At 45.8% G+C, this 15,580-nt stretch overlaps 1 protein-coding gene across 1 annotated transcript in view; it reads left to right on the plus strand.

Annotated features, from left to right (window-relative positions):
* Positions 1-4,522: 4,522 nt before the first annotated feature.
* LOC129699371 (L-gulonolactone oxidase-like) overlaps positions 4,523-15,580 on the plus strand; it is a 37,198-nt gene continuing 26,140 nt past the window's right edge. The window contains exons 1-4 of the mRNA XM_055639090.1: positions 4,523-4,672; positions 10,635-10,736; positions 11,308-11,433; positions 11,704-11,798. Of these exons, the coding sequence (XP_055495065.1) occupies positions 4,670-4,672; positions 10,635-10,736; positions 11,308-11,433; positions 11,704-11,798 (326 nt within the window). The 5' untranslated portion in view covers positions 4,523-4,669. The remainder of the gene's footprint in view (positions 4,673-10,634; positions 10,737-11,307; positions 11,434-11,703; positions 11,799-15,580) is intronic.

Genomic DNA, 15,580 nt, shown 5'->3' on the forward strand with positions numbered 1-15,580 from the left:
CCTGATGTGTTGGCTCTGTTTACCGGCTTTATATTGTACATTCCACTTAGCCAGGAGACTCTTGTCCCTCTTGTTGCCCAATGCCAGTCACTAATAATCCTTCTACCCACCCCAGCCCCAGTACTTTCTTCTCTCAATACCCCCCTCTCCCGAAGTAGGGAGTTGGGAATGATTGAATATGGAAAGGCCATTGCACACATTCCATGAATGAATCCCCTATCCCATCAAGGGGCTTCCCTGCACACCCTAACTTGAGGGCAGAAGCTCATGTGGAGGACAGCACAGGGAATTAGACCCATGGAGAGGGTGGTCGATGAAACCTCCTCTTCTACCATCTACCCAGATCAGCAGGACCCATCCCTAAACTGGGGCTGAAGTGCCTGAAGTGAATGAGTGAGAACATGGCTCTGCAGTTACACAGTAACTCTCTCAGTTAGAGTCACATTCCACAGCCGATCACAGCCATTGTTATCCCTTTCATTTGATGATTACACAACAGGAAAATTCTAGTTTCAAGTTAACCCGATTCAAGGAAGGAACCCGGGAGCAAACTGGACCCTGACCAGTCCAACAGATAGAAATAGTGCACGTTTATTAATGCAGGTGCGTGTGTGTGTGTGTGTGTGTGTGTGTGTGTGTGTGTGTGTGTGTGTGTGTGTGTGTGTGTGTGTGTGTGTGTGTGTGTGTGTGTGTGTGTGTGTGTGTGTGTGCATGCATGTGTGTGCGTGCATATGTATGCATTTGCCCGTGTGTGTGTGTGTGCGTGCATGCGTGTGTGTGCTTGTGTGTGTGTGCATGCATGTGTGTATGTGCCCGTGTGTGTGTGTGTGTGTGCATGCATGTGTGTAGGTGCCCATGTGTTTGTGCATGCATATGTGTATGTGCCCGTGTGTATGCGTGTGCGTGTGCGTATATGTATGTAAGAGGGTGTATATGGGTAAATGATTTGTGATGCGTGCGCGAGAGAGATGATGCATGTGTGAAAGAAGGTGTATGTGGGGAGGTGAGTGTATCATGCTCGTGTGTGTGTGAGAGAGGGAGTGTGTGTGTGTAAGAAGGTTTATGCAGGGAGTGTGTGTGTGCTGCTTGTGTGTGTGTGTGTGTGTGTGTGTGTGTGTGTGTGTGTGTGTGTGTGTGTGTGTGTGTGTGTGTGTGTGTGTGTGTGTGTGTGTGTGTGTGTGTGTGTGTGTGTGTGTGTGTGTGTGTGTGTGTGTGTGTGTGTGTGAGTGAAAGAGGATGTAGCTGGGGGAGTGAGTGTGATGCTTGTGTGAGTGTGTGTAAGGGGTATATACAGGGGAGTGTGAGTGTGTATATGTGGGTTTAAGTGTGCATGGATTGGCCTTCCCACACTCTCACGCTCTCCCATTCAGTGGCTCCTACTCCCAGAATTCACCATTCAGCTCTTCTTGAGGACAGCACAGCCGTGCTCACACCACCAAGAACACTAGCCTGCACACTCATCTTCTCACACCTGACACACACGCATGCCCCAAGCTGCTACACGCATGCACCTGGCTTCACATATAACCCTTGCACACCTGGCCCTCACACTCCTGCCATCATACACTAACACTCACACACACACACCCGACCCCACACTCAGCTGCCACACACCCTGCTTACCCACATCTCTAACACTGCTGTGCACACCTGCATCCCACTCTGTTACGTAACACTAGCCTCCCCCACCCACCTCTGCCACACTGCCACACACACCTGCACACTACAGCCGTCCCCTCACACTCATCACACCCACTCTGTCACACCTACTCTATCAGCTGTTGCTCCCATCCCACCTGGTGAGGCCACATTTGCAGTATTGCGTTCAGTTTTGGTCACCCTGCCTTAGGAAGGCTGTTGTTCAGCAGGAAAGAGTGCAGAGAAGATTTACAAGACTGTTGCCAGGGCTTGAGGGCCTGAGCTATAGAGAGAAGTTGGGCAGGCTCGGACTATTCCTTGGAACGCAAAAGGATGAGGAGTGATCTTATAGAGGTGCATAAGATCATGAGTGGAATAGGTAAAGTGAATGCACAAAGTCTTTTATCCAGAGTCGGGAAATCAAGAACCGGAGGACATTGGTTTACATAGAAACACAGAAAATAGGATCAGTAGGCCATTCGGCCCCGAGCCTGCACCGCCATTCAATATGATCATGGCTGATCATCCAACTCAGTATCCCGTACCTGCTTTCTCTCCAGACCCCCTGATCCCTTTAGCCACAAGGGCCACATCTAACTCCCTCTTAAATATAGCCAATGAACTGGCCTCAACTACATTCTGTGGTAGAGAATTCCAGAGATTCACCACTCTCTGTGTAAAAAATGTTTTTCTCATCTCAGTCCTAAAAGATTTCCCCTTTATCCTTAAACTGTGACCCCTTGTTCTGGACTTCCCCAACATCGGGAACAATCTTCCTGCATCTAGCCTGTCCAACCCTAAAGTGAGCGTGGAAAATTTTTAAAGGGGTAACTTTTGACATGGTGGGTATATGGAATGAGCTGCTTGTGGAGGTTGTTGAGGCAGGTACTATAACAACATCTTAAAGGAATTTGGACAGGTGCATGGAAGGAAAGGTTTAGAGGGATATAGGCCAAATGACGGCAAGTGGGACTGGTATAGATGGGGCACCTTGGTCGGCATGGGCAAGTTTGGCCGAAGGGCCTGTCTCTGTGATGTTTGACTATGACTAGGACGATGATACCCTGCTGCCTCATTACATCTGCCCAGTTGCCCAGATCCCAAGCCAGGCTGGGATCCAAGGTCACTATTCCTTGGGAACATTGGCAAAACCCTGAGCCGTGATCGGAGACTATTCAACCCCACCCCTTGAGATGGAGTGATCCTAACAGTCACAAACATGCAAAATCACTCGAAAACCATTTAACACTGAAAACACCATTAAATAAATTACTTATTAAAACATTATTGAAAAGTTAAGTACTGACAACCCCCAAAATCAGAACAAAGGGAATGACCTTAGAACTCTCACTGCACCAGTGGACGTGCCTCAGACCTAATCTCCTCTTCTGTGCCATTTCCCAATCACCCTCAATTCCACGATCTTTCAAAGATTTATTTCCCTTCTTTTTAAATCCTCCAAATGATCCAGCCTCCATCCTCCAGGGTAGAAAATTTCAGAAACTCCACACCATCTGCAAAATGTTTCTACGCACCTCAGTGTCAAAGGATCACTTCCAAATCTCTTCATTCAAGGCTTTCCAGCAAGTTGTAGCATCTCACCATCTACCCTCTAATGCCCGTCAAGAACCTTATATGTTGCGATAAGATCACCACTCATCTTACTAAACTCGAATGACTTCAGACCCAATATCTTCAGCTGTTCACAGAGAATTAGAGTCATACAGCATGGAAACAGCCTCTTCGGCCCAACTTTCCCATGTTGAGTAAGATCAGGTCAACATGTTGACCATATTGACCCAACAAGGACCATTTATTTGTACATGGCCTGTAACGGGAAAAACTTTTCTGTGGAAACATATAAAAATAGGGAACTGCAGATGCTAGCTTACAAAAAGATGAGTGCTGGAGTAGCTTTGCGGGTCAGGCTGCATCCATGGAGAACATGGCTGGGTGGTGTTTCAGGTTGAGACCCTGCTGTGGTCTCCTTCAGTTCAGGGAAGCCTCTACTGTCTAGGGTTGAACTCATGGTGGAATTCCCTGAGTTCCTCAATTCTAGTTGCTTCATTACAGGAAAGATGTGGAGGCATTCAAGAGTTGATGGCTCTGTTAGACTTCTTTGGTTAACTGAGGATGTTTGTGGTTCCTCAGCTTCCAAATTGTCTGTCCCTCCTGAGACTGTACAGTGTAGAGATACACTGCCATTGGAGGAAATCCATAAATGATGTGGAGGCTTTGGAGAAGAGGTTCATCAGAACAATGCCAGGATTAGAGGGTATCAGCTATAGGGAGAGGTTAAATAAGCTTGCATTGTTTTCTCTGAGGGTCAGAGGCTAAGCGGTGACCTGATGGAAGTATATAAAATGATGAGGCAGAGATAGAGTAGACACTCAAAACCTTTTTCAAGGGTGGAAATAACAAAGGGGAGAGAACATAGCTTTACAGTCAGAGGAGGATATTTTAAAGGAGATGTGTGCGACAAGTTTAATACACCGAGAGTGTCCTTCAATGCTCTGCCATGAGGTGGTGGCAGTAGATACATTTAAGACTTGTTTAGATAGGGACATGGATATGACGGGATTAGGGATTATGAAGGGATATGGATCATGTACAGACAAGGAAGATTTGTTTAAACTGGCATCATGTTTGGCACAGACATTGTGGGATGAAGGGCCTGTTCTATGTTCTATATTCAGTGAAGAAATGTAAACAGACATGCTAAAATGGAACAGGGCTTTGTTGCCAGAGTACATGACGGACAATTGAGTGCCCATCTGGTGAATGCCCTCATCCTCAATTGGTCTGTCACGTGACGCCTTCTGGAGCAGTAAACCCAGCACTGAGTTAAGCCGGACAGTTATTCATTAACTCCATTATCGTCATCAGGAATGTCAGGAGCATTCCTCCTGCAACAAGAGAGCAGTCACACCAGGGACTGCCTCTCATTTGGGTGACAGTTTGCTTGTCTCCAGGCTCTCTCTCCCTTTCTCCTGCAATCGTGTTCCTGGCTCCGATCGAACATTGAGCAACCATGGTAAGGTTCATCCTGCCTAGTCTGGGACAGAATGAGACTGCATGTAGCATCAGGAAAGTTAGAATGTGTGACATGTAGAATCGATCCTCAGATCCACATGGATTATGTTACAAGATATCGGGTTGGGCAGGAGAGGATTTGAGGTAATCACCCCGGTGGCTGAGGATGTTGAGGGAAGCTTAAAGTTGTGAGGGATTTTGATTGAGAAAACATGGAGAAGCTGCTTCCAGAGATGGCGTCCCAAGGAAGTAGACTTTCAGGGAATGACAGTGATCTGGGACTGGAAATAGGGAAGGGATTAGGATTAAGATCCAGGTTGAAATCTGAGAATGGGACCATAGGTAGGGATATGGACTTGGATCTAGAATGGGATTTGGGACTGTGATCTGGGAATAGGATCTGGGAATTTGTGGTTGGAATCTGGATTTGATTTTTGGAGCAGGGATTGGAAATAGCAAAATCTCTTCAGACTGTAAGCATGAAAGTAATTATCAGCACTGTTGAGACACTGTATAACACTACTGCATTTTATATCTAATGCTTTGTAAATCAAGTGAACTCTTGATTTTATTGGTAACACTGGGCTCAGTGTCAGTTACTGTAGTTCCAAGTTCAGACACTGTTCTAGCCCCAATTGTTGATTTATTTCTCAATGTTTCAAATGACATTTAAGGAGGCAACTGAACTGTCCTACCAGCAACTAGAAGAGTGGTCCTAGCTATTATCTGCCTCATGTAAGACTATTGAACTACCTTGAACTGGACTTCATTTTATCTTACACGAAACGCTATTCCCTTTATCATGTATCTATCCACTGTGGATGACTCGATTGTAAATCATGTACAGTCTTTACACTGACTACTTAACAACAACAACATTTTCACTGTACCTCGGTGCACATGACAATAAACTAAACTAAACTAAGGGCGGCATGGTGTTGCAGGAGTAGAGTTGTTGCCTTACAGCACCATGGGGTTCAGGTTCGATTCTGTATTTGTGTATGGCCTGATTGTACTCATATGTTGTAGGATTGACTGGGATAACATGCAACGTTTCTCACTACGCCTTGGTACATGTGCTCCAGAATAGCATTTTAGTCTCCAAGCTCAGGGAAAATGGGGCCTCATATACTGTAAGTGTCTGAACACTTGTCCTGCGAGTGTGTGTTGGAACAGTGAAGAGGGAGTTTCACTCGGTATCTGTCCCCGAGAGTGTGTGAAGGAATAGTATAGAGGGAGATTAATTCTGCATCCGATTCTTTTTATTTTCCTTAACGATCAAATTTCATTCTATTAATCATAGTTACAGAATACTGGTAAGATCAAAACCATCCAACATTTTGTAAACATTAATCAATCAGTCATCAGATTACAATGTTATCATATATATCCACAATGTTCTCGACACCCTGCGACAACCAGTGTTCATGGAATGTCCCCAGAGCCCCCGTGGACACCGCATGTTCCCTCTCCAGGGACACGCGAGCATGGACAATATCTGACCCAGGGAGTGTGTGACAGTGTAGAGAGAGCTTTACTCTGCATGTAACGCAACATTGTTGTATGTCTTAGTCAAGATGCTTCTCGGCTTAAATTGAAAGTATTGAACCTGAAACTCAAAGTTGTGAATTTGGATTTGTTTCCTGGGTTGAACTGAAATAATTTCAGTGCAATGGGATTGCTGTTTATCTCACTCTGAGTCACCTTTGAGCATTGTCCCAGTTTTCTATAACCTTGCTCATGAATTTGAAATTGTAGCGGAAACATAAGTGAAATAAACAAGTGTCTCAATGAGCTGCATCCCAGACGACTCTGTCTCTCATTTAATTACACATTCGAAGATTGATCATGCACTGAACCTGATTTATAAACCCAAATAACCATTTCCACTTTCCCATCTTCCATTTCCTATGCAATATCACAGAACCACACATCATCCTGTCTCGGAAATATATTACAGTTGCTGCTCAGTTTCAATCCAAGAACTCCCTGCCGAACAGCATTGTGAAGGCAAATTAATCCCACACATTAAATACAGGTCTTATCAAAGCTCTTCGCATCTCGAAAAGGATTCAAAATATTACAGTCCTCTTCATTGTCCCTGTTAATAACTTCCCCATAAACAGATTACAGAAGAGCTTCTCAGAGCTCCGGAAACTGGGCAAATTAGATCTAAAACCACCTCCGTCTCCTGAGGGTAGTGGTTTGGGCATTTCTCTGTCTTGAAATCTGTAACCAGGGGTGTACTTCAGGGGTCGGTGCTGGGTTTTTGAAAGAGAACATAGATCGACCAAGCAAGTGGTGGAGTTGTAGATAACAAAGAAGGTCCTCCAAGGGTTTAGTGGGACATGGATCAACTGGAAGATTGGGCAGAATGGTGGCAAACGGTATTTAATTCATAAAAGTACAGGGTAATGTACTTTGCGAAGTTACATTCTGGCAGAACATAGAGGGTAAATGGCAAGAGTATAGCTTTTTGATAGTGTTCACACAAGTGGATAGGGTAGTGAAGAAGGCATCTGGTATGTTTGCCTCCATACACTGAGCTGTTAAGTGTAAGAGGTTTGACATTATGTTGCAACTGTACAAAACATTAGTTAAACTGCACTTGGAGTATTGTGTACAGTTCTGGTCACCAATAAGGATGTGGTAGCAATAGAGAGAGTACTGAAGAGATTCACCAAGATATTTTTTTACACAGAGACTGGTGGGAGCCTGGAACACTTTGCCAGGGGTGGTGGTGGAAGCAGATATGATAGTGGCATTTAAGAGGCTTTTAGATAGGCAAATGGAAGTGCAGGGAATAGAGGGATATGGATCATGTACAAGCAGATGAGATCAGTTTAACTTGGCATCATGTTCAGCACAAACATAGTGGGCCAAACGACTTGTTGTTTGCTGTACTGTTCTATGATTTATGGTTTATGTTGCCTAGAAAGTAAGGCAGTAGTATTTGTTTTAGAAGTACAGCATGGACACAAATCCTTCAGCCCACCGGGTCCATGCCAACCATCGATCACCTGTTCACACTAGTCCTATGTTATCTCACTTCTATATCACTCCCTACACACTAGTTAACCTACAAACCTACACGTCTTTGGGATGTGGAAGGAAACCGGAGGACCCGGAGGAAACCCATGAGGTCACAGGTAGAATGTGCAAACTCCACTCAAACAGCAGCCAAGGTCAGGATCAAACCCTGGTTTCTGGTGCTGTGAGGCAGTGGCTCTAACACGAGAGATTGGATACACTGGGTTGATTCTCACTGGATGTAGGAGGCTGAGAAACAACCTTTTAAGTCTATAATATTATGAGGGACATAGGTAAGACAGATCATCAGAGGTACCCCTCCCAAGGCAGTGTAGCCTAAACTAGAGGGCACAGGCATAAAGTGGAGAGGGGAGATATGTAAAGGATATCTGAGGGGTACGTTTTCCGCAGGGCAGTGAATATCTGGAACAAGTTGCCACAGAAAGGAGTGGAGGCAGATTAAATTAGAGCATTTCGAAGGTTTTAGGATAGTTACTTTGTCGAGGAAGGGAAGATGACCTAATGTAGGCAAATGAGACTTAGGTCATATATGCCCAGGAAATATTGGAGAGTTTGACCTTTGCCAGCTATGCCCTCCTTACCATGAGTATACCAGGCTGTGACAAACATGTAGAACCCCTTTAAACACATGATATTAATGTCACTTGTTACAGGGAGATACAGCATGGACACAGGTATTTCAGTCCATCGAGTCAGCTCCGATCATCAACTTACATTGATCAATTTTATTCTCCCCACATTGCCATCAACTACCCCCTGTTTCGACCACCACCCACACACTGTTGGCAATTTACAACATCCAATTAACCTACCAAAAGCACGGCCCTGGGACATGGGAGAAAACTAGAGCACTGGAGGAAACCCTTGCGGTCACAGGGAAAACGTGCAAACTCTACACAGACTGTACCTGAGGTCAGGATTGAACCCGAGTCGCCGGAGACGCGAAGGAGTGTCTTGACTCATTGTATCCTTGTGTTAGATCTTCTTCACACCCTAGCAATGCTCCCACTACTGTTACAACAGTTACTAGTCATTTGAACTACTACAGTCTCAGATCTCTGAAGTACCTCAGTTGCTGTAACCGAGTGTTGCACACAGATAGACACAAAATGCTGGAGTAACTCAACGGGTGAAACTGCATCTCTGGAGAAAAGGAATAGGTGACACTTTGAAGAACCCCTTCTTCAGACTGAAAGTTAGAGGTGGGGGAGGGAGAGGGGGGTGACGTTTTGACCCAAAACACCATCCACTTTCCATCTCCACCTCTATCATTCAATCTGAAGAAGGGGTTCTGACCAAAACGTCACCTAAACTATTTCTCCAGAGATGCTGCCCATTGAGCATTTTATGTGACTTCAATATAAACTGGCATCTGCAGTTCCTTCCTACTCGCTTGGTTACGCAGTTAGCCTGGGCCACACGCACATTCTTCAACTGGCGAGATAAGACGGTTCCCATCTGCAGCTCCAATGCTGAGTGTTGACTTTGTGACCTCACTCCCACCCACCCACTGTAGATGTCTCTTAGCTCCCTCTGCTTCTTGCTGATTGCTTCACCACAGCTGCGCCCTCCGCACTCATGAGTTCTATTCACTGCGGGTTAATTGGCTGCTGTTGCTTGGCTGAGGGGTAGGGTCAGGGGGGAATAGATGGGATTTTAGTTTAGTTTAGAGATATAGCGTGGAAACAGACCCTTCGATCCACTGCGAGCCAACCAATTATCACCCGTACACGAGCACTATCCTAGACACTAGGGACCAGAAGCCAATTAACCTGCAAACCTGTACGTCTTTGGAGTGTGGGAGGAAACCGGAGAACCCGGAGAAAACACACGTGGTCACAGGCAGAACATACAAACTCTGTACAGACAGCAACCCATAGTCAGGATCGAATCCGAGTCTCTGGAGCTTTACGGCATCTGCAGTGCCGCCCTTGTGGAATGTGGGGTGATCCATAAATGTGGTTGATGGGGTGGATGTCGGTAAGGTTAGACTCAGTTGGCTGAAGGGCAGGTATGACTTTTCAAAAATTCCTCATGCCTCAGAAGGGGGGACACTGTGCGTTCCTGGTGAGTTAAGGGCCTGTCCCACTTAGGTGATTTTTTTCAGCGACAGCCAGCGACTGTCACAGTCGTAACAGATCGCCGAAAAAGCAGCGACTGGACCCCCCCTACGACAATGTCTCTGACAATCGACGACAACCTACCACCTTGTCGACGTCAAGCTACCGACAGCCGGCAACCCATTAGGACGTCCACCTACAACCACACAGGCGACAACCTACAACAACCAAAGCCCACCTACATCCACCCGCGACAAGCTATGACAAGCAACGACCCTGTCGGTGACAACTGAAGACAACTAAAGATAATTCAGTCGCCGGTACCTGTCGCCGGTTGACGTAGGTTGACGTAGGTTGTCGCCAATGGAATTCACCGAAGGCAGCACCCGGCGACAACCAACGTTACTTGGCAACAACCTGCGTCATCCTGGTGACAACCTACGACAGCACCTACGGCAGGGGAAGACAAGCTACATCAGTTGCCAAAAGGTTTTGAACATTTAAAAATCCAGCGGCGACCAGAAAAACGTTACGACTCTTTAGGCGACTTGAGGAGACTATTCACGACCATACAGGCATCACCCCGCAACCATGTGAAAACAGCCGAGTCGCCTGTAGTCGCCGAAAAAATCGCCTAAGTGGGACAAGGACATTAGACTCCAGCAACAGGGTCTCCTCATCACTTCAGGAAACATGTCTATACAATCACTCCAAGGCAGAGCTGCCAGGGGAATGGGCAATGCCAGCCCCAATATGGCCATTGGGTTGGCCCAAGGTACATTCAGTTTGTGTAACTACTTTGAGCTGCCCTGTACCACCCTGTCACCCACTTCCTGTTTGACATTTATTCAGGTCCAAGGCATCGAGGGCTACCGGTTCCGGAACTGGGCAAACACCTACACCTGCCAGCCGGAGTTGTACTTCGAGCCGCTGTCCGTGGAAGAGATGCGGCAGGTGAGCAAATCGCACAACGTCCTGCAGGTATCGTGGGCGGGGGGTAGTAATGGGGCAATGCACAGAGCCAGCTTGGAGGGCAGGTACAGTTACTGGTCATGGAGAGGTGAGGGAGGAGAGTAAAGTTAACGAGAGGAAGATCCTGCTTTAATGCAGTATAATCTGACCTGATGGACTGATACACAGTAGGAGCAGTCAATGAGGAAGAGAGTGAAGGCAGTGAGGTAGAGAGTGTAACACTGGGACAGTGTGGTAGGGAGTGGACACTGGGACAGTGAGGTCGAGAGTGTAACTCCAGCGCAGTGAGGTGAAGAGTGTAACACTGGGACGGTGAAGTAAAGAGTGAACACACTGGGACAGTGAGGAAGAGAGTGAACACACTGGGACAGTGAGATAGAGAGTGTAACTCTGGAACAGTGACGTAGACAATGTACCAGTATGTAACGTATTTTGCCAGTTATATGCCCAGTTCCTATCGACGGCAATCTTCCCACTGAGGGACGTTTCCTGTTTCAAGGTGCCAGGGAGGCAAGTGCAGTGAGCCAGCTCATTGCCTGTGTCCTGTCCACAGATCCTGGAGATCGCACAGCAACGCAGCAAGCGGGTGAAGATCGTGGGCTGTGGGCACTCACCCTCCAACATCGTCTGCACTGACGACTATCTCGTCCAGCTCAGCCACCTCAACAAGCTGCTCAAGGTAAGGTTGAGAACACGTGCTCATATCACAGCACAGTCCCCTTGCACATCGTACCCAGGCTGTCCTCGAAGAGTGAAATAAGTGAACAAAGGGATCTGGGCATTTGGCAAAAAAATGGTGTTGGGATGGGAGACCAGGCATCATGTTATTGAGTCGTGGAGCAGGAACGAGGAGTGAAATGGCCTTCTCCCATGCCTACTTTTGTGTTCTGGTTGCCCCTACCAGCTGCCCTTCAGTGAGGCAATACTGATGGATATTCTTCCTTGGCAGGTGGATAAGGAGAAGCAGCAAGTGACGGTCGAGGCAGGAATGCTGCTGTCTGACCTGAATGAAGAGCTGGCTTCCCTCGGACTGGCTCTGTCCAAGTGAGTGTGCAAACTGCGGGGTTACCTGCACAATCTACCCATGCAACTTCCAACCTATCATTCCGGGTCGAACTGGCTGGGCTGGGGAAGAAATAGCCAACAGACTAAGGGGGAGATCATTCACCCCAAAATGCATCAGCCCCCAACTGGATCCCCTCAATATTCTCTGCAACCCATCAATCTCCTTCCTGGGATAAATAAAGTTCTATCGTATCGTAACTTAACCTGTTCACTGCTGGGGTTTTTACACTATTGGCCATGATCTGAGTATACCCGGGGGAGGCATTGAACAGGTTAACTCTTCCTGCCCCAATAGATTTTCACTCATCTCTGTTCTAGTCCCTTTAAGAATATTGTCTTCTTCCTGAGATGTCGAAATGATTTCTCGAAATGTTGTCTGCAGTGTCATTTTCTTTCCTGTGTATTTTGCCAGACATTAACTCTCAGTTTTTGACATTCGGGGGATGGGCGGGAAGAAATAGAGAGAAAGGGAACATTTCTTCAAGTGAGAATTGCATTGTTCTATCTGGGACATGTGACAATAAAACACTCTTGATTCTTGACTCTTGAAAACACATGAGAGGAAGGGAACAGGAGTAGGCGACTATGCCATTCGAGCCTGACCCATCTTTCAATATGACTGATCTATCTCAGGTCTTTCCTAAAACTATGTTGATTTGGTTCAATTCGATTAAGGCCTGCTAAATAACTAGCTATTTCTTTCTTGGTTACAGTCCCCAGCATCTTGCCCAAGTCAAACATAAACCTAAACAGTAGTTTCCCTATCTTTTTTCTTCCTCCTTTCACATATTTGGTTTTCCAATCCATTGGTACACTCCCAGAGCCAAAGGTGCTTTGAAAAGCTTTGCAATGTCCTCAACCATGAAATTTGGTATTGGTTTATTAAAATTTAATGAAAAGTGTTGATTCAAATTATCTACCATTTTCTGTTTCTCGTTATTGATCCCTCATGGATCCCACACTTTCTCTGGCTACCGTCCTCCTTTTTATCTATATCCATCCATCAGCCCACTACATCCATGCTGATCATCGATCACCCATTCACACTGGGTCTATGTTATTCCACTTTCGCATCCACTCCCTACAAATCAGGGAAACCAGGGAAATTGAGAGATGTTAATTAACCTAGAAACCTGCATAGGAGGTGGGAAGAAACCAGAGTACACAAGGGAAACCCACAGTCACAGGGAAAAGATGCAAACTCCACACAGACAGCACCAAAAGTCAGGATCAAATCCGGGTCTTTGGCACCTTGAGGCAGCAGCTCCACTGGCTGCACCATTGTGCTGTCCATTTTTTCTCTCATAATTATAATTGGCAACACGGTGGCGCAACGGTAGGTAGAGATGCCGCTTTACAACGCCAGTGACCCGGGTTCAATCCTGAATACAGATGCTTGTCTGTATCGTGTTTGTACGTTCTCCCCGTGACCTGTGTGGGTTTTCGCCGTGATCTCCAGTTTCCTCTCACACTCCAAAGACATAGAGCTTTGTAGGTTAATTGGCTTGGCATAGTTGTAAATTGTCCCTGGTGTGTATAGGATAGCACAAGTGTGCAGGGATTGCTGGCCAGTGCAGACTCAGTGGGCCAAAGGGCCTGCTTCATCGCTGTATCTAAACTAAATTAACTAAAATATATTTTATCCTTCTTGCTATTTGATCTCTCATATCTGGTTCCTGAAAAATTCTCATACCTCCTGTCTGCCACTCTGGTCTCTTCCACTTTCATTTGTTTTAGTATTTTTATTGACCTCCTTGGTTAAGTACAAATGGTTCATTACTCTCACCGAGTCCCACTTTCTAACAGGGGATACATTTCTGCTGATCATGATGAAATGATTGCTTAAATATCTGACACTCCTCATCTCCTCTCTTTTCACTTAACCTACTTCCCCAGGCCATTATAAACAACTCCACCTTCATACTTTGGTAATTGCCCAGTAAGTTTTGTAACTGAGATTCTTGCACAGACTGGATCTGGAATTAATTTAGTTTAGTTTAATTTTGTTTAGAGACACAGCAAGGAAACAAACCCTTCGGCCCACTGAGTGTGCGCTGACCAGTAAACTCTGTACACTAACCCTATCCTACACACAAGGGACAATTTACAATTTTTACCAAAGCCAATTAATCTACAATTATATGTCTTTGGGGGGAAACCGTAAAAAAACACACAATCACGGGGAGAACGTACAAATTCTCTAAGGCAGCAACTCTACCGCTGCGCCACTGTATTGCCCAAATTATCCCATGTTGTGATCACTATTCCCCAGAGGATCTTTAATTAACAAATATGGTGAGACCTGACTAAAGCCTTTCCCCCTGAGTTTTCTTCCTTCTTTATTTGCAGGCAGACATTAACCTTTCACCCTCACTGGGCAAAGAGACGTGCATCCATGCACTCATGCCTGCGTGAGAGGTCAGGGGTCAAACAACCATGTTAACCAGTCTCAATGAACCACTCAGCCTAATCAGAATGCAAGAGTGATGTATAATGTATAAATTACTTGTATATATTCACAGCAGTCTTGCAGGTTCGTGACCTTACTGTACAGAGAGTGCTAGTGAATCATGTACAGACCTCAATGATTAAATGACACTGCCCCGATGAAACATTGGCAATTAATTATCACAGCACGAGAAATAAGTCTGCATTCAGCAAATATCAGTATGTTACTGAGGTTATTAAATATGTTAATAGTTCACCATGCGCTTGCTGTGTCAGATCTGTGCAACATCGCGTGTTGTCGAGTTAACAGAGCATTTCAACTGCGCCATTGCAAAAGCAAAGCCACTACAGCCAATGCCAGTTGTGGCACGGTGTCATAGCGGTAGAGTTACTGCCTTAGAGCATCAGAAACCCGGGTTCGAACGTGAATATGGGTGATGTCTGTACAGGGTTGGTACGTTCTCCCCGACACCGCGTAGATTTTTCCGGGTCTCCGGTTTGCTCCCACACTCCATAGGCATACAGGTTTGTAGGTTGATTGAGTTTTGTAAAAATTGTAAATTATCCCTAGTGTGTAGGATAGTGGGTGTAGATCATAAGATCATAAGTAATATGAGTAGAATTAGGCCCATCAAGTCTACTCCGCCATTAAATCATGGCTGATCTATCTCTCCCTCCTATCCCCATTCTCCTGCTATTTCCCCAAAACCTCTGACACCCTATATGGTCACAGTTTAGGGATAAGAGGGAAGGAAGTCTTTTAGGACCGAGATGAGAAAAACTTTTTTCACATAATGTGAAACATCTGTGGAATTCTCTGCCACAAAAGGTAGTTGAGGCCAGTTCATTGGCTATATTTAAGAGGGAGTTAGATGTGGCCCTTGTGGCTAAAGGGATCAGGGGGTATGGAGAGAAGGCAGGTACGGGATACTGAGTTGGATGATCAGCCATGATCATATTGAATGGCGGTGCAGGCTTGAAGGGCCGAATGGCCTACTCCTGCACCTATTTTCTATGTTTCTATGGCGATCGCTGGTTGACGTGGACTCGGTGGACCAGAGGGCCTGTTTCAAGGGCCAGTGTACCATGCTGTGCACTTATGTATGGCTTGATTGTACTCATGTATAATATTTTCTGATTCAATTAAATTGCACCCAAATAAAGGCTTTCCACTGTATCTCAGCACAGTGGAAATAATAAACCAATACCGAAAACTAATCCAGATGACGTTGAGGGGGCCCAGTGAGAGGAACACCAGAAAGTAACACTAGCACCTCTGCATTACTCCCAGTCTTGGATGAAAATTTACCGTA

The sequence above is a fragment of the Leucoraja erinacea genome, chromosome 8 (assembly GCF_028641065.1).
Source record: "Leucoraja erinacea ecotype New England chromosome 8, Leri_hhj_1, whole genome shotgun sequence".
NCBI classification, from domain to species: Eukaryota; Metazoa; Chordata; class Chondrichthyes; order Rajiformes; family Rajidae; genus Leucoraja; species Leucoraja erinaceus.